Here is a 22,374-nt window from a genome sequence, read left to right as displayed (position 1 = left end):
CAATACAAAGAAAATAGGAAGAAAACATTAGAATTTCAGTTTTAATTTATTTTTATATTGCTCTTGAAAAATTTCCTGTTTTGTCTTTGTTTTGTAATATAAATAATAATAATGTGACGGTGTGTACGATTCATAAATCAATGTTCATATATTGAGAATATTTGCTTAACATTTTTTTTTGTACTGGTAGAGTGCAATTAAAAAAAAATTGGAAAGAAAACTTGGAGACCAACGTTCTGGGACACATCTCCTTTCATGTAGGTAGACACGTTGTCTAGAAGGTACTCAGTGTTAGCCAGGGAAGATTACATAGATACTGATGAGTCTCATTTCCCATACCGTCAAGGATTTTCCAGGCCTCATTTGTTTTCGTTTTAAAATAGAAGAAATAAAAACTAGCTGCCTAACACTGAAGCAATTTGAAGCAAGTTTCTTCCTTGAAAAGAAAAAAGACCCTAACAATATGCTCGGGTCATAAGATCCTGTCATGGGACCGGAGGAAGCTGGGCCATCTTATTTGTTAGACTATCAGGAGGATGGCCACTTGGGTTTGAGGCGCTCAGTAGAGGCAACAGACTGAAGTTAGTTTCATTTTGGTTCTTGGACACAGATCATCCGTGGCCATGGCTTTCATCTTCTAAATCCCTTTTAGGCTGGAGAAAGATTTAAACGACATTTAAAAAATTTTCCACAAACGTCATCAATAATGTGAAGGTTAATTTAACTATCGACTTGACTGGGGCCACTGGGTGCCCAGGTTAAACATTATTTCTGGGTTTCTATGTGCAAGTGTTTCTGGCTGAGATTAGGCTTTCTATCTGTGGACTCAGTGAAGTAGATGGCTTTGCCCAATGCGGGAGGACTTCATCCCATCCACTGAGGGTGTGAATAGAGCAAAAGGCACAGGAAGGAGGAATTCACTCCTTTGTGTCCTGCCTGCCTGCCTGCCTGAGGTGGGACATTTTCCCTGCCCGTGGACTGGGATTTATGCCATCGCCTTCCCTGATTCTTAGGCCTTCAGACTCAGATTAGAGCACATGGCTGGCTTTCCTGCATCTCCAGCTTGCACAGCAGATCATTGGACCCGTTGGCCTTCATAATTTTGTGAGCCAGGTCCTCATAGTAAATCTCCACAAATACCATATATCGTATCAGCCCTGTGCCTCTGAAGAACCCTAATACAAACAACAATAAAAAACCACATCGATTTTGTGCTTTCTGCTGCACACGTGAAAAAGTCTTTCGGGTGCAAGAGGTCCACAGAAAAGTTACCCTGGGCAAACCCTTTGACCTAATGAGGGGTAAATAAGAAACCAGTGTCCTTAGTTCTGAGAGAAGAAGGCACAATTTATTTAGTCAAATTATTTTACAACATAGTCTTCATTGACAGTTGTCAGCTTAACACTTAATATAGTCTTAAAAAAGTCAATGATTACTTGCAAAATTATATATATTTTAATATCTAAAAAATATATTGCATATATAAGGCAGGAACATCCCTTGTATCCACAAGGGAAAGTTTGTTGTTTTCGAAGTTGTGATTATTGCATTATGGCTATTTACACACATCGCCAAAGCATTAAAGATTTAAATGGATTGCTTTAACCTGCTTGTGCGCACGTGTTAAAGACGGCACAGTGCTTCTCTTCCTAGTAAAGTCAGTGACTTAAACGTCCTGGTTGCTTTTTAGCAATAGTCACATTATGCTTTTTTCAAACCAGCTATAAAAACGTACAAACAGCCCAAATGTACAGATTGACAAAAGATGTACAAATTACATTTAAAAAAATAACAACGACCGATTTGATAGTAAAATTGTATTTGTGACCGAGGTCTACTCGTTTATTTATTCTTTTTACTTTTTTAATTATTTATTTTTAATACTGTGAGATATAGGAAAATAACTCTGCATAATTTATACAGTAAGTTGCCTTCTGATTGGTTGACCCTGGACTGGTGGTCTGACAAACGCACAGCGCTTGCGAATCTGTTTGTGTCTAGAAATCCCTAAGACTTTTCAAAGTTCTGGGACCCACTGTCATTACTTTAAAAAACTATTTAATTCTCTGTCTTTCAGGAATGTCTGCATTTGCATTAACATTTCTTAGATCATATCTTGAGTATTTCTAGAGAGGATGGTCGGCCTAGTGCATGTCGACCACTGGGAGAAATTTTGCAATGCCCATGGCTTCTTAAATACGACACACATGTTCTTTCTTTTAAATTCCAGTTGGGTGAAAACTTCACTGGCCTTCACAACCAATGTTCCAGTTGCCATCCACTGAATTAGGTCCTGCTAAAATACGATTATAAGCTTCCTGCCTCTAGTTTCACTTAGTCTCAAACCAGAGCGTAACTGGTTAAGTCCATGATTCTTTATCATACTGAACCCTACAAGGTCCATGATGAGACCCGTGTATTGATAAGAAACTGCTTTGGTCATAAAAATACAAAGAGAAGGTACAGTTTCTTTCCTAGAACCATGATACAACCATTCCAGTAATCTAAATATTCAACTCAGAAGATGGTAGGAGATTGAGAATCCAAACTGGTGTACTGGCCCAGAAAATGATCCATCTTTGTGTTCAAGGTAGAGGAAGCAAAAGTTACCAACATTTAAAAAAAAAAAATGATTGTCTTTTTAAAGAACAAAGGTTCTATCCAACAAGAAAGAACATCCAGTTTTGTTTTCTCTTCAAGGCCACGTATGTCCTTTGGAGTCCAAAGTATCGCAGGAGGTGTGAGGAACGGGGGCTTCGGGTAGAAGGCCACCGATGATTAAGCTTCTAGTAGTAGCTGCCTAAGTGTGAGGGCACGTGGGTGTTAGGATGGCGGGGGACATTGGGGTTGGGGTAAATGCCACCCGTGGGGGAGGTCCAGTATTGGGACGCTGCTCCAAAGAAGCTGGAGGAAGTGACAGGCATGGAGGATGGGTGGGGAGGGACAAAGTTCACCTTCTGTTGATGGGCGTGGTAGGAAGGCATATAGGAGATATCAGAAGGGTACTTGTACATGGACGACTCGGTCGGATGCGGCTGCAGAGCCTGGGCGATGCCGTGGAAGTCAAATTTGTAGGCATACCTTTTGCCATGCACTTTGGTCATAATGTTTTTATCATAGTAGTATCTGAGGGCCCGGCTCAGCTTGTCATAATTCATGTTGGGCTTGCTTTTCCGCTCCCCCCAGCGCCTGGCCACCTCATCGGGGTCCGTCATTTTGAATTCCCCGTTGGTCCCCTCCCAGGTGATACAGCTGGCGTTGGCACTGTCGGAGAGTAGCTCGAGGAGGAATTGCCACAGCTGGATCTGCCCGCTTCCTGCAGGCAGTGAGGTGGATGGGAGAAAACAGAGGATCTCAGCCTGGGAAAGCCAGAAGCTCAAGTCCCTAAATGCAAGGATCCTCTCGCCCTTCATAAGAAACCCTTAATTTCCTTTTACATGCAGAATCTACTGATTCCGGCAGCCCCTGTTTTCATTGTTGACTTGCTTTTCTGTTTGTCACTGAGGCTGCCTTCATAAGCAAGATTAGACTTTAAGATAGTGTGCCCCAAGGCACACTGGGAAAACTCCCTGTGGGTAATGAGGTGCTGGCTTCCTTAGAACTAGCTGTATGATTTGGGGCAAGCCACAAAAAAATCTGGGGCAAGATTTTTGAATCTCTTCTTCTCATCTCTGTCTACTGGATGAAGTCCCCCCAAGTATTCCTGTCAGTGTGAAAGGGAGTCGGGGCCAGGAAACCACTGCCAGAGTCACAGGCAGAAGGTGAGGCCCAGGCGTCAGGCTGAAGGGACCTGGAATGTTCCTCAGCAGAGCCCTAGTGCTTGGCTCCCAGGTCCAAGTCTTACAAAGAAGAGCTGGGGCAGAGAGAAAACTAAGGCGAGAGGGAGCTGGGTGGCTCCTGCCTCCTATCCCAAAACAGGAAGGGCCAGGCACTAAAGAATGGGCCTGCAGACACTGGTGACAGGAGTGCCCCGGGATGGGAAGGTGCGGGCTTTATTACTGTAAAGTTGCCAGTTAGCTCACATACTTGGTGATCTTGGTTTGGAACTCATTTGAGAGCTATTCTTAATAACAAACTCTTAAAATACATTGTCAGAGTCATTTTATCTACAACTTTTCAGGGACACCCCTCTTTCATAAGGCTGGATAACTGCAACACTTTCTGAAGTCAAGAATAATATGTCTTTGGAACATCTATTTACTTGTGACTTCCGGGAAGACCATAACTGAGAACTCCCTGGAATTGCTCGTCTTTCTTCCCCACCCTGCCTTCTTTCCCTACAAAAATTTCTACCTGTGCCATTTATTACTAATCTCAACCTCCATGCATATATGCAGTGCTAATATATTTGTTTTTCCGAAGTAGCCTCAGCTAACGGACATAACTAATAACAACCTAATAACAACACCCAACCTCTCACTTGTACCCTAGAGAAGCAGATGTTGACCATTTCAAGGGAAGGAGTGCAAGTAACTTCCTACTCAGGTGTCTGAACGTAGGACAGAGGTCTCTGTGTGACCTCACAAAGCTATGGAACTTTCTGGAAAGAAAAACCTTCCAGGCCAAAGTAAACTCACCGGGGTTGGCTAGGCGACTGCTGGTCGGGCCCAGGATCTGATATGGATCTGAGGAAGCAAAAAAGGAAATTAGCTTCACTGTTATTAAAAATATAAAAACAACAGCATTAATAATAAGAATACCCCCGGGGTTTATACTTTTATTTCGGTATCATAGAAAAAACTGATTTCAGAAAACTTTACTACTTTTATATGCAGGCCTCAAAGATCTGGGGCATAGTTATAGTTTTCATCCCCATAATTACAGAAACATAGGATACCAGCAGTATCTTTTTTTTTTTTATTTTCATATTTGGTGTCTAACATTTGTCATTACCGGCAGCAGAATCGTGAAACCATATGGAAAGAAGCTGGCTAATACTCAGTCCTAATGAATAAGGTAAAGGATGGCTCGTTAAATGGGTTTAAAGAAAGGTCTAATGATTCTTAGTCTTTTAAGAGCTCTCTACACACGTCTGTTTTTGTGATGTAGCATTAAAAACACGTGCCTGGAAATCATGCAGCCCAGATTCTAGCCCCAGCTATGTTGCCGACTAACTGATTCACTGGACAGTCTCCGGGTATTGGTTTTCTCATGTGAAAGATGAAAGCGTTGTGCTACTTGACTCCTTAGTTCCCTTCTAGTACCAGATTTGACAAGACTGGCCAGAGTTTGTATTTGAGCTATAAAATGATTATTCTTTATATCTCAGTGTATGTAAAACTTCCGTGATTATTTCATTCTATAAAGAACCTTTGTGATTCTGGTTATGTGAGGTTAGTCTTCCTTTTTTTCAAGGGAGAAAATGGTATAGAGATGGATCATAACTTGGCCAAGCAGTCAAATGTTTGGTACAATTTTGCTATTTTTGCAAATTGTAATTGCAATTTTAAGAAAATCAACATGATCTTTAGGTTTCTGTTTACAATCATGAATTAACTTGAAGAGTCTTCAAAGCTACCTCGTCTACCTTCTTGCATCCACATATATGTGTCGTAGGTACACAATATGACAACCAAAATATTTTTGGCAGGTAATGTCTAATTTTGTTATTGTTGAGAATTCTTGAAATCCACTGTGTCAAATCCTGTTTGGTTTGTATTTCAGAGTCAGCAGGCTCTTTCTTAACCTTCCTGATGAAATGTAGGTTAATTCTCTATTGCTCTGCCTTTGGTAGAGATGGGAAACAATATTTATCTGTCCCGAAGCAAGTGACTTGTCCAGAACTTACTCTCAACTGTGTCACACAGAGAAGACACAGAGGTTTGGGAGTGGACACAACAGCTGTCTTCAGATATAGGAAGGCCCTTCCTACAGAACAGGGGGAAGGCTTTCCAGAGAGCAAACTAGAAAGCTTGATGGCAGTTAGAAGGAGGGTGACTTTGGCTCAAATAGTGGAAAGGAGCCTACCGAAACAGTGAACTCGTTACTTATATAAATATTCAAGTAGAGGTGAGGTCATCAAAAGACAAATGTAATAGAAGGATGTTATAGACCTAGTTTCATTCCAAGAGTCTCCCAAGTCCTTGGTTTTAGAAGTTCCCCTGCCTAATTTGTTAAGCTGACCCATTACGGGATGGGGTCATTTCAGAAGACAAGTTGTGTGAAACCTCAAAGGTTTGGACAGCAGCTTGGGAGTCTGAGGCTACAGCTCTAGTTGTCTCATAAACCAGCTGGGTGGTTTTTGGCAAATTACTTGACCTCTCTGGGACTCAGTTTCTTTATTTTACAACATGAGGCGTTGGATCTTTTAATCTTTACATTTGTTCTATCTCCCATAGTCAATGAGTGTTTACCTGTTCTAGGGCCTGGTACTTGCAATTCACAGAGCGATTACAGGGAGTCAAATACAGACCCTCTCGGAAAGAGAAAACCGAAGACACACACTGTCTATTGTCTCAGCCCTCCTCAGTTGACCACACAGAAACAATGGTTGGATAAGGAGCAAAGGAGAGATTACCGATCACGGACAGGTACCTGGTTGGGGCCTTTGTTCAGTATTCTTACTCATTGCTTGTGCTCCTGCAAGTGGGGGGCCTGCGGCAGGGAAAGAAATACGGTAAGTGGGGTCACTCTCTGTGAGGGAAGAGGAACATCTTGTTAAATGCCCTCCACAAGGAACACGAATGTGCTTTGTCATTCATTTGTTCATCTTCTCACTCTCTACTCATTCATTTTAGTTTATAAATATTTATCTGGAATCTACTGGTGCTGGCAGTATTCTTGGGGCTAGAGATTTAGCAATGAATCAGCAGTTCTGGTGGAACTTACCAGAACTTACCATTTTAATGGAGAGACAATGATAAACAACAAAAAACATACAGCACAGAATGTCTAATGGTGTTGCCACTGTGAACTGCATTTTTATTTTTTTTTTTAAATTTTTTTTTTTCAACATTTTTTATTTATTTTTGGGACAGAGAGAGACAGAGCATGAACGGGGGAGGGGCAGAGAGAGAGGGAGACACAGAATCAGAAACAGGCTCCAGGCTCCGAGCCATCAGCCCAGAGCCTGACGCGGGGCTCGAACTCACGGACCGCGAGATCGTGACCTGGCTGAAGTCGGACGCCTAACCGACTGCGCCACCCAGGCGCCCCGTGAACTGCATTTTTAAAGAGGAAACTTAGAGGTCCTTAATGGGACAGTGACGTATGTGCGAGCGTCACACGCGCGTCATGCTTCCGTGTTTCGTGAGCTCCCCTCACGGAACCTCTCACATACAGCCTTTCCACTGCCGCCATAGCTTCTCCATCTGAGCTGCTTCTTGCACGGCTTCTGGCTTACTCTGTCTCTTTCCTCACTACTCCCCTTCTTCCCACTGGTCCATCATACGATATTTAGCTGGCTCAATCTTCCGAAACCATTTCACTCCACCACTGAGATGCCTTGGTGAGTCTTCACCGACTAAAGAATGAAGGTCTACCGTCATACTACCCTTTGTGCCCCTTCCTTAACTTTCCAGAACGCTTCCCTTTGTGCATCCTAAACTCCAGGAACCTGGAGTCCTCACTGACTCCCAGACACGTCAACCTTGCCATCTTTCCCTGGCCCCCATCTCTCCGAGGAGGGTCTGTCTTCCCCATCTCTGCAGGTCCAAATCCTGCCCCTCTTTTGAGAGCCAACTCAAGTGGTTCCAGGCCCACAGTCCTTCCCTGATATCACCCAGATGGAAAGAACTGTGTGTGTGTGTAACCCCTCTCCCCAGCCTGACAGATTGGCCTGGGTCTGGTTTATCTTTGTGGACCCGAGAGTGCCAAGTCTTGGGCCGAGAATAAACAAACAATGAATTGTTTGAAAGGACAATTGCATTGAAAGGAATCCTGGTTATTGCTTGGGCATCAGCTGGTCATCCTAACCCCTTCCTGAAAGAAGTCTCTTCACCACTGATTCATATGCTTGACCCTTCGCTTCCTACAGGTAGCAAGGTGGACCCCTTCTGGTTAGGAGTTTATAGTCATTTTTTATCCCTACTCCCTTAATGGGAGATTTTTTGGGTCAGACTTGAGCACAGATTGATGTGTCAGAGCCCTGCCATCTCCTCCTAAGACTACCCTCCACCTCAGCCACTCATGACACCAGCACAGGGATGTTGGTACGATTAAGTTCCAACACTCAGAGGAGGAAAGTCACGAAGGGCCATTATGACGTAAGTGACTGGGTCCAAATCCAGGGACCTTGCATTCATACAGAACCCAGTCCTGAGAAGGCTTCGCACTTCAAAAATTCTGAAACCAAATGCAATGCAACAAAACAGAAGGGTCTGAATGAAAATCCCATACCGTCTTTCAAGGAGCAGATATCACCAGCAGGCCTTAAATTGGCAGTTCATTTGGATGTCCTCCCCCAAAGCAGGACAACAAATGTTCACCCCGTCCTGCTCTATCTCATGGTCCTGTTCTCCACCCACCCTGTTTGTAGAAAAAATGTTTTCCTCCAAATAGTAGCGTGACATTTACTTACTTTTGTTGAGGCCAGAATTCATGTTATTGCCCCATCCTCCTCTCCTGACTGAGTCGTAAGAAGGGTCTGATGAAAAACAACAGGGAGAGGTATGTCAGCATCTCCTGCTTTGCAGAAAGGTGGCACAAGGATTCTCTTTTAGCGATCAGGAGAAATTCAATTTAACCTTCTCTAACATGGACAGACAGGAACATGTACACGATTTATCTACCTTAAGGAATTAGGGTAATGTTGGGAACTGCAGGTCTGTGTTCCCCCTCCCCCACCGGCCCCCATATTCACATGTGGATATCTCATCCCCTATGTGATGTGGTGACACTAGGAGGTGCAGGTTTGGGGGGTAATTGGGTCATGAGGCTGGAGCGCTCAGGAGTGGGGTCAGTGCCCTTATAAGAAGAAGCCATAGAGCTGGCTTGTTTTCTTCTGGCTACGTGAGGATGAGAGAAGTCAATGGTCTCTAATCCAGAAGAAAACTCTCACCAGAACCCCGCCCTGCTGGCACCTTAATCTCGCACTTGAGCCTCTAGACACATGGTAAATAAATACCTATGATTTATAAGCCACTCAGTCTACGGGACTTTGTTGCAGTGGCCTGAACGGAGGCAGGTGATAATCAAACGAGATAACGTATGTGAGCTAGCTTATAAATCTTTGTACACATATAAATTAATACAAGTTGAGAAAGAAAAAACTTGTCTACAGTTGTATAACAAGGTCCTTTAAGCAGCTCTGAAGAGATGGGCCGTGTCCAATGCCCTCCACAAGGGCCCATGGTGCTCCTAAAGGCTGATTCCAGCTCCTGACATCAGCACGCTGATGCCAGTGGCGATGGCTCAGGGGTGTCAGCACATTACAGACTCTCCATGCTTTTCCAACAGTAGTGGAGAAGCCTGGGCCCGATGATCACAGAGAAGGGGAGGAGGCCAGAGGTGTGGCTGAAAAGGGGGCAGGACCAAGAAATGAGGACATGGAGAAATGCTTCCCGCCTGGAAGGGCCTAAAGCCTTGCTCCCAGGTTGCCCTGGGGAGCATTCCATTGAGCCGGAACCTTTTGTGGTCCTCACCACTTTCCCCAAAGAGTCCACAGGCCTCCATAACCATGTTCAGACCTTGCATAACTAACTGGCTGGAAGCTTCTTCTCTTCCTTTCTCAATGAGGGGATCTCCATTGCGATATGGAACAGCAGAAGACCTTAAGGATTCAGAATTATGACTTTCAAAGTCTTTCCATGAACAACAACAAAAAACCCCATAAAAGCCACCCGAACAAATGAAGCAAAACCTCATCAAACAACAGCCTGGCAGGGGTGAGACCCAAACCATCCTCCTCCACCCCTTCGGAGCCTCTTGAACAGATTAAAATAAGAAGCGAGAAGATGGATGGGCTCAGTCGACTGCTTGTTCTCATCGGTCGTGGCTAAGAAGAACCAAAAGACAAGGACCGGTTTCTTGTGGCAAAACCCACGTGTGGATGCACATTCTGCCTGGCTCTGGCAGAGCCAGCTCAGTTTTTAAATTCCCGTCTGTAGCAGCTGGCATGAAAAGCAAAACAGAAAGTGAGAAAGATGGGGATGGGGATAAAGGACAGAGAAGGGGACAAAAGAGAGACAAAGCTCAACCTGCCGAAGTCATCTGTTTTTATTTTTATTTGGCAGCCCCCCCACCCCCACCACCCCACAATTCCTCCTGACAACGGATTCTTCCTCTTGCCTAAAAACAAAACAAAGCAAAACCAAACCAAAACCCCAACTTGTTTACAAGCCTGGAATGAGGTGGGGGCGCTCATGAGCGTTTTCTGGGACATCTTGCAGGTGTCCACAGAGCGTGTGCAGTGCCGGAAGAAGCAGAAGGAAAGGCGAGATTCTTCAAGATTTCTCTTTGGGGGTGGGGGCGGGGGCGGGGGGGCAGAGAGCAAATGCTGGTCAGGCCTCCAGCAACTTACAGCTGACTCTGGAACAACACTTGGACTGCACAGGTCCACTTATACATGGATCGTTTCCAGTATCGTACTATACACGTATTCTCTTTCTTGTGGTTTCCTTAATATTTTCTTTTCTCTAGCCTACTTTATTGTAAGAATACAGCATATAATAGACATAACGTACAAACCATGTGTTAAGCGACTGTTTCATGCGAATGGTAAGGCTTCTGGTCAACAGTAGACTATTCACAGTTAAGCTTTTGAACAGTCGGAAGTTAAACACTGGTTTCGGACAGTGTGGAGCCCTCGCGTTGTTCAAGGGACAGTCGTAACTGGGAGTCTGTCCTGCATTGTATTCCATGCGTGGCCAGAGCCTGGATGTGAAGTAATATGGAACAAGTTCCCCATCCCTGCATATTGACATAGGAGGAGACGAGTAAGATTGTGGGGAAATACAGGCCACGTGTCAAAGGAGTGGTGGCGATATTAGGGTCCACTGGAGGTTAAGGAGGGAGAGGTGAGTGTAACTGGGGCCGTCTGACTTGAGTGAGACCTCTCTGGGGAGAAGAGAGGGAGCAATCACCATGTTCAAGGCTGTGGTGACAGCAGCCAGCCAAGTGAGATTGTGGGTGTGTGGCACCACCATGAAAAAGGGTGTGGTGGAGAATGGAGCTTGTGGGGAGGTGTGGGATGGATGGGAGCACCTGGGGAAGGAGGCGATTCTCATAGGAACAGAACAGAAAGTGGGATCGAAAGTGACAAGTTCACGCAAAAAGAAAAAAAAAATCAGTAAGTTCCAGGAACTGGTGTGTGTCATCCACAGTTCTGACTCGACTTATGATTTACTGCACTGATAAGATCTCTGTCTCAAAGTTTACTTATTGTTTTCTTTGTCAATCATTATTCTACTGAAGGCTTCCACCCTATCTGAAAGCTATGTTATATCCATTCTGAAGACCCGATTATGGCCACAGCTATAATTACCATCGACTTATCAACTTTGCCTCCTGTTCTTTTACGGCACCTCCAGGAACACAGCAAGCACACAAAGGTTACAGAATGCATGGGTGAGTTCCCGCTAACCACCCGAGGGTGGGTGATGGCTGGATTCTTCTCTAACTCCAAGTGCCCAATCCCGGTATGAAGCCAATGCTTTATCAGAAAAGTGTTTGGTAACCCCATCTTTCCTGCAATGCCTCAGGGGCTGTGGAGGGCTGCTGTGGGGTGCAATTCTCCCACTGCCCCACCGCAGGGGGAAAGCCTGGCTGAAAAGACTTTCGAAGACCTAACCAACCCCGGAAAGGAAGTGACAGAAACAGAGAGGCCGCCAGCAATCAGCCTGTGCATTTAACAGAGCAATAAATAGCAAGAGGCATCAGCCATCAGCTGGTGTCTTTAGCCAATGGTCTCAACTGTCCCAGAGCAGAGTGTGAAGTCAGGGCAACACGGACCACGAGGCCCCTCCCTTTTGCTTTTTCATTCCTATCTCCTGGCCTGGAAAGTCCTCCCACTGGCACCTGCGTCCACAAAGGACCCCCTGGGCCCGTTTACTGAGGAGTTTCACAAATGTACTCTTTGGGCACAGGGGTTCGTGGGGACAGCTGCTACATGTAACATTTAAATGAAAACCAGTGTTTTTGGAGTAAGTCCTATTGTAAAGACAAAGCATGATGCTGGAGAAGACCCAGGCCCTGAACCAAGGTCCGGCACTCTGCCTTAGAGTGCTGAAGAACCAGGCGGCCTTGCGGATTAAATGAGATATCCAGGTAAACGCTTAGCACAGTGAGAGGGTGGAGACAGCCTTGGTACATGTTGGCAAGTAATATCATTATCGGCATCATTAGCATACGCCTAAAAAATGTTTAGCCCCAGAGACATGTTCTCTAGCCCTATCCGATACCCATTAACTTCTCCCCTCCCCCACCCCCTTACTCGGTTCTTATTTTTTCCACTTATTGCCTAATTTAATCACTCACTCATATTTGTGGTTTCTGGTCTGCATCTCCTACCCGAACATCAGGCCCACAGGGGTGGCAATCTTTCTTCTGTTCCCTGATGTAACCGAGCACCTAGACCAGCATCCCGCACAGAACAAGCGCACAGTAATTCTTTGAATGAATGAATAAATAAGGCCAATATTTTGTCCTTGCCAAAGATACGAGCTTCCTCTTACTGTTTGCTATTTCACTAGCTGAAGAGAATTCAAGGCCCCTACGCTGACTTTCCTTAGGTGGTTCGAGTCTGGGTGACGAAGCGTATAGGCACGTGAGCCCTGTGTGCCCTCGGGGCATAAAGGACAACAGTGCATGTACTACAAGGCATAGGCCGAAACCTTGTCCCCACAGGGAAGTCAAGGAGCAGACACCATACATCTACATGCCTGCATTTTATTTTACGTAGTTTTAAACAATGTTGTTGAAATGAGGGTTTTTGTGTTGTTTTGTTTTGTTTTTTTTCTCCTAAAAGTCACACAAGGGAAAACCTAGCAGTGTGGTCAGCTCTAGCTCCAGACACACAAACAGAAATATGTCTGTAACCGAAATGGAAAAGCCTGGACCGGGGAGTTAACCCAGCGACTCACATTTCTATGCAAACACCAACCCTTCCTGGGCCCGATGCCTGGCTGTGTCAGAGCCCCTGACCCCTGCGGCCAGCCAGCTCAGGGAAAATTCTCTCGTGGGGTGTTCCGGGTCCACATAGCAGCTTGAGTGGGCACCAAGCCCCGCCTCCACCCCACAGCTCCCAGATGTGTGTGCTGTCTGCGTTCTGAGAACCGTCTTCTTTTCTTTTCTTTTTTTTCTTAACGTATTTTCTATTATTTATTTATTTTTGAGAGAGAGAGAACCAGTCAGGGAGGGGTAGGGAGAGACAGGGACAGAGGGCCCGAAGTGGGCTCTTTGCTGACAGCAGACAGCCCAACGTGGGGCTTGAACTCACCAACCATGAGATCCTGCCCTGAGCCAAGGTCAGATGCTTAACCAACTGAGCCAGCCAAGGGCCCCTGAGAACTGTCTTCTGAAAAGACATGCTAAGGTAGCAGCAGAGGGCCCAGTGTTCAAAAATGTGAACATTCGGGACCAGCAGACCAGTGGACGATCTTCTAACAGGTGGCAGATGGCCTTATCAGCAGAAAAATCACCCAGACTCTGGCAAACTCACTCTCTGGCTTCATAGAATACTAAGATGGCAAATCTCATTGTGATTCCTTTTCAGAGAAGTCACCCAAAGGGCTCCAGCTGGAGCCCATGGTTTCAGGCAGCCCTAAAATCAATTTCTGCCAAAGCAGAGAGGGACCAGAAGCTTGTTCTGGAGACTCTGGGCGTTACTGGGCATTGTCGATAATTCAGCCTCACGTATATAATGGCCTGAACAGTATCTCCATTATGTGATACTCAGTGTGGCTGAATCTGACACTAAATGGCCTCTCAGAATTCAGGAGAGCCTCCCGGAATAGAGAAATATGAGCATGGAGATTTTTCGTTTTTTTCTGAAAAGTCCCTGTTGGAAGGGGAAAGCTTTTTCTGGACATGACCTTCTCATAGACATCCCAGTGTTAACTCCGTTTCTGTGTGAAGCTTTTAAACGGGTCCTAGAAATCTGGCCAACTGACTCAGGAAAGAAAGTTTCTTTCTGCTCTGACGCCCACGGTTGGCTGTCTGAAGGCCTAACGGACCAGGGAACACGCAGCCCTCCACTTTGTCATGACCTCACCCGGAGGCCCACGATGCAGTGACACCAGCACACAAGAGCCTCTCTCTTTATTCCTCACGACACGAGGCCACGCTCTCAGTTACTTGATGGAAAGAGATGAATTTTCCCTGAAACTTCTCTTCGGATTTCTGGTTTTGCCGCTGAAGCATCTGGCAGCACTCAACCCTGTTTATCCGTGGAGAGCCCGGCTTCTGAATGTAGACCTTTCAGCTGAAGAATGGACAAGGCTGTTCACGCTTAGAGCAGAGGCTTCTCTCAGTCAGATCCATACTTCCTTTCTTGAAAGAGTGAGGATGCCAGAGGAGACCCAGAGCCCTGAACTCCCCAGGAAAAAGCCAAGCCTGCTCAGAAGAAGATACATCCCCTAGACGCTCCCAGGGAAGAACCATGTGGGAGGGTGGGGGGCAACCTTCTTTGTTGTTGGGAGAAGTCTGGGCCAGACGATCCTCCAAGCCCCTTCTCCCTGTGAGGTCCTGGGCTCTTCTGACGGGCCCAGTCTCTGAGAAGCAGGCCCTACTGACCAATGACCGACTCGGGCTGCTTTCTTCCCGGCTCTCCTTTGTGTTGCCTTTGACGCTGCCCCCTACTGGTGAAAGCCTGCTCTGCTTCCTGAACCTTCCCAACCCCCACCTCAGAACCGGCTTCTCGTCTGCCACTGTCTCCATGATAACGCCTACCAGCGACCCTGCCTGATGTCTGACCTTCTGGCCTGGCTCTCCCACTTCAAACAAAGTGAGCGGCAACTAGCACCTGAGCAGTGGCTGTTTATGCAGGACACAGGAAGTCCCTGTGAAGGTGTCCTTTTCCTGTGGTAAGCCTTGGGGCTTCTCCAGGGCTTATGACACAATGTTTAGAAGCAGTTGGCCTCCGGGGACGCCTGGGTGGCTCAGCCGGTTAAGCGTCCAACTTCGGCTCAGGTCATGATCTCACGGCTCGTGGGCTTGAGCCCCACGTTGGGCTCTGTGCTGACAGCTCAGAGCCTGGGGCCTGTTTTGGATTCTCTCTCTCTCTCTCTCTCTGCCCATGCCCCACTCATGCTCTATCTCTCTCTGTCTCTCAAAAATAAATAAATGTAAAAAAATTTTTTTTTATTAAAAAAAAAAGCAGCAGTTGGCTCTAGGTTCGGATCCTCACTCTGCCATTGTATTCTGCTGGGTGATTCTGGTCAAAAGGTTACTCTGCTTTTTTGAACCTCAGGTCCTTCTTTTCTCAAAAAGATGAGGAACACGTGCTTTATAGGATTGCTCTGAGGAAACAAACATTTGATGAACAGCAACTTAAAAATATACACCATATACCTGTAACTGAGTCAATCTTCCTTGCACCACTAAAATGTTTATCTGGAGAGTGGAGGTTAAAAAGTTCATCAAGGAAGGCCTTGGAAAGGAAGAGAAACCATAGTTTCAGAGAAGAAATAGTTCCATTCCTGTGCTCCTGAGTCAGGGATCCCCAAATTGGAATCAAGTGTGGCTCTCTCTCTCTCTCTCTCTCTGTTTTTTAATGTTTATTTATTTTTCAGAGACAGAGAGGGAGGAGCAGAGAATCCAAAGTGCGCTCCTGCTGACAGCAGAGAACCCAATGCAAGGCTCAAACTCACCCACTGTGAGATCATGTCCTGAGCTGGAAGTCGGACGCTTAACCGACTGAGCCACCCAGGCGCCCCAAGTGTGGGCTCTCTTTTGAAACAAGAAATGCTTTAGCCTGGACCGTTGTGTGAGAGACACCTCCCTAGAAGATGGCGAGGGGCAGTGGCTATGGGCTGCCTGCTGGTACAGTAGGCTTAGGTGTTAAGAGTCTAGCATCAACCCAATGACTAGCAACTCTAGGTCCCCGCCTGGCCGGCCTCGATGCTCAGAGCTGCGTCCTCACCTCACTTCAACCCGTTCTATAGGAGCAGCCTCGCCTTCACCTCAGTGGTATCTTATGTTCCAAAGAGCAACAGAAGATCTTGGCTTCCACTGAGACCTCAGGAGGAGGGAAATATCTAGGGAAGGCTTTCCTCAAACTTGGAACTCACAGAAAAAAAAACATCCTGGATCAGATTTCCTCTGCTCAAGGATCTTGTCCTGGAATCCAAACAGCCCCTCAGCCTCAGAACCAGCCCCGCTGCGTGGAGCATAATGGAGGTACTGTTTAAGATATTATATGTGCGAAGGGAAAAAAGGACATATGAGAAAAATGCCTGAAAAAAAATGGATGGTTTTTAAATACGAAAAGTTTGAAAAGGCGAGTGGCGCATTCGCCAGGCGCGGCCTTGCCATAGTCACGTGACTCTCCCTGCTGAGCCTGGACCCTTCCTTCACTTTGTTTCTCCCATGGGCTCTGTGTCTGAATGACACAGGAGTCTAAATGACGTATTTATTTTGATAAGGCCTCAAAGTGGGATTTTTGAGGCCAGCCTTATGTGGAAAAGCAATCCGCACTGACTAGATTAATTGGGTGTTTGCCCACATTCCCCTCCACATTGGGCCATGTAGACACAACTGAAGTGCAAGGCTTTTGGTCAAACCTGCCTCAGGTTTTAAAAGGCTTCCAAGTAGGAAAAAGAAATGCTAGCAGTTCACTTAGGTAACAGGGCTTGAGGAGAAATGCGAGGTAGTCTGTGTTGGGCCCCCTAGGCCCTGCTGAGGACCCAGGTCTGAAGGACCTGCGCTGACATTTTCATGGCGTGGTGGTCCTCACTCGTTCTGGCCATAAAGGGTACCAGCCTGTGTCTGCTCGACAAGTCAGTTTGGGCATCATTTTCTTTTCAAGGCTCTCTGGTGAGAGTCTGATGTTCATTGTTCTTCCTTGTTCTGTCTTCTTGTGAATTCTTCGTATCCCCCTTTGCCTGGTGATAATCATTTGGAAGAGAGGGACTGTGTCTTCCTTGCCTTTGTTTCCCTCGCCCGCTCCAAGATTCCTCCCCTCCCCAATACTAGCTTATTGGACTTCATCGATATCTCCTATCCCACAACCCATTCGTTCATTCAGCCAAATTTTATTGAGAGTCTGCCACTCTATGAGACACTGCTCTACGTGCTGAGAATACAGTGACGGCTCGATGCACATCCCTGCTCTGTGGAGCTTACATTCAAAACCAACAGCAAACTACATCGTATAGGAGAAGGTGGTGAGTGCTGTGGAGAAAAGGAAAACACTGAGAGAGAAATAGACAGCCCAGCGGTGGGGAGGGCCTTGCCGAAAATACGTAATTGGAGCAAAGCCTTGAGCTGTCTAATGTCGTGAAAATAGAGCTCTCCCCAGCACCATCATGTTCTCAGGAAGAGCGACCAGACGGGCCTATGTTGATCTGAAAGCCCTCCTGGAAAGTCAATGCCCTTTTACTAGTTCTTTGGTCAGTGAGAATCACTCTGTGTTGGAAGACAGCGAAATTAGTGAAAAAAAAAGCTGACAGTGTTCTTTTGACATTTGGGTGAGGGCAGTAAAAGGTGAGAGTCTAGTCCAGGAAAGAGTTCACCAATTTCTGCATATGTAGAATCAGGGTAATTGGTAACGCTAGGGTCTCAGCCTCACATGGACTTAGGATTGCCATTCAGATCCAGAAACTTAAAATCCCAACACTATGATTTGCCTTTTGACCTGCATCCGAAATGGTTCTCTGGGGCCAGTGTAGGACAAGTGGACAGGTCAGTTCATCGTGAAGGAATACTCCATCTTTGTGGCCTGGCAGGTAAGCATGAAATGCTCTCATCCCTGAGTCCTGTATCCACACAACAAAAACACGGTAGTTAAAGAAGAAGAACCATCACTTCTTGGTAGGTGGAATGCGATCTCACTTATATAATAGAATCAGAGGCTTCTTTTCAGACTGGAAGAGACCTCAGACATTATCTAAACCAGACATGCAAATTAGCACAGGCCTGGAGGCCCAAAGCCTGAGAGAAAGCATATGTGGCCGTATAAGAATTTTAATAGAAATTGAAAGTATGACTCATAGCATAAAAACTGCCATTCTCTAAACTCCCCTAGGATATTGGGCAGGACTGATAATTATTCTGCCGGCAGGCCAAAGACTTTCTAAGCTCACAGATTTTTCAAAATTATAGCAAGAATGATTTTCATCTCTTTGGACAAGTAGTACCTAAATCTTATCAAGCATAAGGTCGTTTGTGGTATTAGTAAGTGCACCTAAAGATTTTCATTAGAAGGAATTCAATAACTTCTCTTTAATCTGTTCCAAGCAGGGAAACAGCTCGCTGCAATTAGAACTCTGGGTTGGGGTTCAGAACTCTGTCATTTGCTTCCCATCTCTGCTGGTGACCAGCTGCAAGGGACTTAATCTCTCTGAATCTCAGTTAACCTATCTGTAAAAGGTAGGTACTGGTGGGGGGGGGGGGGAATGATTCTTCTAAATTTAAGAGTTTGGAAACCAAAGGGCCCTTTTAAACCCCACTGGGTTCTACTGAGGAGAAATGAGATCATGTATGTGAAAATGCTTTATATACTCCAAAGTGTCCTATAGAATTATAGCCACTATCCTGTTCTGCTATCCTGTTCCAGAGTTTAATTCATTGGAGATAGGAAGTTAATCTTTCTGTGTCAACCAAAGCTAATTTCTTTTGGTTCTCTCTTTAGTGAAGCATAAGGATTGAGTAAATATTGAATTAGATTGTCAAAGACTAGATTTTTCGTCTCCAGTGAATCCATCAACTGGGTCCATCCATCTGTCAATGATATTTACCAAACATCCTGGAAAAAAGGACGTAGGACCAAACTCACAATTCAACACTACGAGGTAATCTTGTAATTAGGTAATTAGGTTCATAGTTTGTGAGTGTGGTCAGGGTTTGAGAGGAGATTGTAGTCTTGGGGAGTAAGGAAGAAATAACTTTGAAGAAGGTGGGACTTGAAATGGGCTTTGAAAGGTGTGTTGAATTTTAATAGACAAAGTAATAATACCACTTAACTACCACTTCCTCTTTAGAGTATGCCTGACACAAGAATCTGAGCTTTATCAAGGAGGCATGTTTAAACTTTTTATTGACCGTCCCATGTGAGAGCTTACAAATCCCCGAGATGAGAGAGGAAAAGCCCACACAAGTCCTGGTTGGTGTTTCTAGCTGTACTCTTTCTTCCTCAAAGACCTGATCTTTTCCCCAAAGGCTCTTTCATGAGAAATAAGTTCTTTATTTTCTTATATAGGAGCTTCTCTAAACTGAGTAAGTTGTTAACATCTATACAAAGAACTTGGGAAAAGCTTTTATATTAAAATAACAAACGATGCTATCAATGTCTTGGCTTTTCACTAGAAGATGCCCCAAACCCCTACACCTCTATCCGGCAGGAAAGAAGCTGCTCTCTCTCTCTCTCTCTCTCTCTCTCTCTCTCTCTGGAGAGAGAGAGAAGATGGAATTTGTCTTATAAGCATGAGACTAAGCAAGCTTCCTTCAAAGACTTTACAATAACTACTTCCTCCAAACAATCCCCCTGTATAATTTCTGTATCAGTATATTTTGCAAAACAAATGCATTTGGAATATTTTGTTTCGAGGTGGCCACCAGTAGGTCCTCTGGAGCCCTTCTGGACTTCCTATTTTCTTTCCAAAGTACTTTGGGAACTCACTACTCAAAATAGCCACAGGGGTCACTTCTAGTTTCTATTATTAACCAAGACCACATGGTAATAGAAATGGAGTTACATCAACCAAGGCCAATTTCATTTTGAGTCGTAGCTCTGTTATCTGGAATGGGATGAAATGTCTGAGTCAAAGTGAAACTTGGTAGACATGAGAGGCCTAAAATAGCAAGAGCCAAGAGTCTGGAGATGAATTGGAGATTCAGAACTTGAATGGCCCACTTAGTCAGTGTGAGATCCTACCGAGAAACTGGCATTAACTGGGGTGGGAGCTGCACCCCACTGGGCACTGCCATGGGAGGTCCCTCCCCAGTGGCAGGGGAGGAGTTGTTGTCTGCCCGAGGGATTGGAAGGGTGCTCTTGAGGTCAAGTGGCCTCCAAATACTTTCCCACAGCCTTGCACCTTTCCTCTTTCCCCCTCCTAGGTTTACTTAAAGCCATTTTCTCTTCTTAAAATGCAGCAGAGCTCATCCCTTCATTGTCATCAGTCATTAACGTTACTGGGCAAGTTGGTGCTGATTGGGTTCTTGATTTCTCCAGGGAGCATCTAAGAGCAGCTTCAATAAACATATAGACAAAAGACATGCCCAAGGAGGGCAGGAAGGCCAACGTGGGAGTTTGAAAGCAGCAAGGACCAGGACTATGGGCCTGAGTGCCTTTGGGCACAGGGACAGGAAAAGGCCAAAACTGTGGTGGCAGAAAGCGTGCTGATGCAGAGCAAGGAAGGCACACTTCTTCTCCCTTAAGTATTCAAATAAAGCTCTGGCTCCCCATGTCAGGGGACAAGATTTTGGAAGCAATGGAAAGCATTTATTCTAAGAACACAAATCTCTTAGCTCTGACTTCATCCCGGGCCCCTTCACCCAGCACAGGTACACAGGAATTGAGAAGCGTGTGTGGGGTGGGGTGGCTAGAGGGTCTTGGCACATGTCTTCAAAATGCTCACAGGCATTCTGGTATCTTTCTTTCTCCTCCTTGAGAACCATGGGTCAATGAAGCTTATAGAGGTAAGGGATTGCTTACTGGCTGTGATTTGAGGGACGTTTCACAAATAGATTTATTAGACTGATATCTATTCACCCTCATTCTAAAAATTACGACTGTGGGGTGCCTACGTGGCTCAGGTGGTTAAGTGTCCAACTCTTGATATTGGCTCAGGTCGTGATCTCGGTCGTGGGATGGAGCCCTGCCATTGGGCTCCACACTGAGCATGCAGCCTGCTTAAGACTCCCTCTCCCCCGCCCCCTTCCTCTCAAAATAAATAAACACCAAAAAAATTAAGGTTAAGTTTGTTGCCATCCTTATTGATTGACCTAGTATTCCATAATATATCGTTTCCTTGTCTAGATCTCTTCTCTTTTGCCTTTATTCTTTTAAATGTAATATTGAATACAAAAGAACGTGTAATGTCATGGAAATCGTAAAGCATATTAATGAAAAGCACATCTGTGAAACCACCTAACTTGCTTCTTGAAATGCAGACACTGAGTCAGGTTCCTGATTTTTTGGACCACAGCAGGAATCCCTTAAGCTAATCATGTCACCTTAGTAGCTAGGTGACATCAGCTGTCTGGAAGAAATGGGCCTTTCCATGGGGTGGTGTATGGAATAGGAAGAGGCAACTGTGAGGCCTTGGAACTGCCCTGTGGGCAAGAGGCTGCAGTAACAGACCCAGTTCTCATACTAGCTTTGTGATTTGGGGCTAACTTCTCTGTGCCCCAGTTTTCTCATATGTGAAATGGGAATAATAATAGTACCAACTAAATGAGGTTGTTATGAAGTGCAAACGTGAAGTGAATAGAATGTTCTTGGCATGTGTAACCACTAAGTGAGTGTTAGCTGTTATCATTATAGGGGAAGGTGATAAAAGGAAAGGAAGGAAAGGAGAGGAAGGTTGAAGTCAGTAGGAGTTACATTTTTCCTGCGATGCTACTTTCCTTGGCTTGGTTCTCCTTTGCCTTTTTTTGCAATGGAACACACAGCTGGAGGACCCAGATGTGAAGGGCCTCCAAGGGAAGCTTAAGCTGATCAAAACTGGGCCACAAGGGTGAAGGAGAACCATCATCTTGTGACTAGAATCTGCTCTCGGCAAACTCTTCCCTTTCCTCCTGGATGGGACTGATCATAGCTTCCGAAGAATCACCTTGGGGGTCAAGTGAAGGGGAGATTGGAGGCAAGGTAGAAAGGAAAGGCAAGTTCCATACCACCTCTGCATCATATGAAGTCCAAATATCACTCTCAAATTGGGAAACAGCACGAAGAGTTAGTTGTACAGTAAACTCTTGGGAGTCGTTTAAGGCATTTTGCCTATAATTTTCATCCATCGATTCAGTGGCCTTGTCTAAGACAAAATCCCCATCTCCAAGATGCTTCAAGTCTTGTAAGACAAAAGACTACTATGACAGAATTCATTGAATGCTAAACTGGGGAAACAGTGGCTACAAGCAAAGCTCTCTGGGAACGGATGGATGATCATATTGAGGAGATATCATCTGACTTGCACCTTAAGGTGTGAGGCACATTTCTTCTCCATCAAATATTCAACTACAACATTGGCTCTCCATGGTGGGGGTGTTTTGGGGGTGGGGGGTAGATTTCAAAATGTGGCTTTCTAAGACACAGATTGGGGTGTGGGGGGGGGAGACAGA

At 45.4% G+C, this 22,374-nt stretch overlaps 1 protein-coding gene across 5 annotated transcripts in view; it reads right to left on the bottom strand.

The window, feature by feature from the left end:
* Positions 1 to 22,374, bottom strand: part of FLI1 (Fli-1 proto-oncogene, ETS transcription factor) — a 145,393-nt gene that overhangs the window by 14,408 nt on the left and 108,611 nt on the right. For 4 of the 5 annotated variants that reach the window (XM_058687295.1, XM_058687298.1, XM_058687299.1 and 1 more), the window contains 4 exons: positions 8,519 to 8,584; positions 6,535 to 6,594; positions 4,578 to 4,625; positions 1,433 to 3,316 (listed from right to left, as the gene is read on the bottom strand). In XM_058687295.1, the coding sequence (XP_058543278.1) occupies positions 2,787 to 3,316; positions 4,578 to 4,625; positions 6,535 to 6,594; positions 8,519 to 8,584 (704 nt within the window). In that variant the 3' untranslated portion in view covers positions 1,433 to 2,786. Of the gene's footprint in view, positions 1 to 1,432; positions 3,317 to 4,577; positions 4,626 to 6,534; positions 6,595 to 8,518; positions 8,585 to 22,374 lie in introns of those variants that run through there. The other variant, XM_058687297.1, reaches the window with a different exon arrangement.

Source organism: Neofelis nebulosa, chromosome 10, assembly GCF_028018385.1.
Source record: "Neofelis nebulosa isolate mNeoNeb1 chromosome 10, mNeoNeb1.pri, whole genome shotgun sequence".
Taxonomy (NCBI): Eukaryota; Metazoa; Chordata; class Mammalia; order Carnivora; family Felidae; genus Neofelis; species Neofelis nebulosa.
The sequence above is the reverse complement of the archived record's forward strand: the minus strand, read 5'-3'. Positions and strand labels throughout refer to the sequence as shown.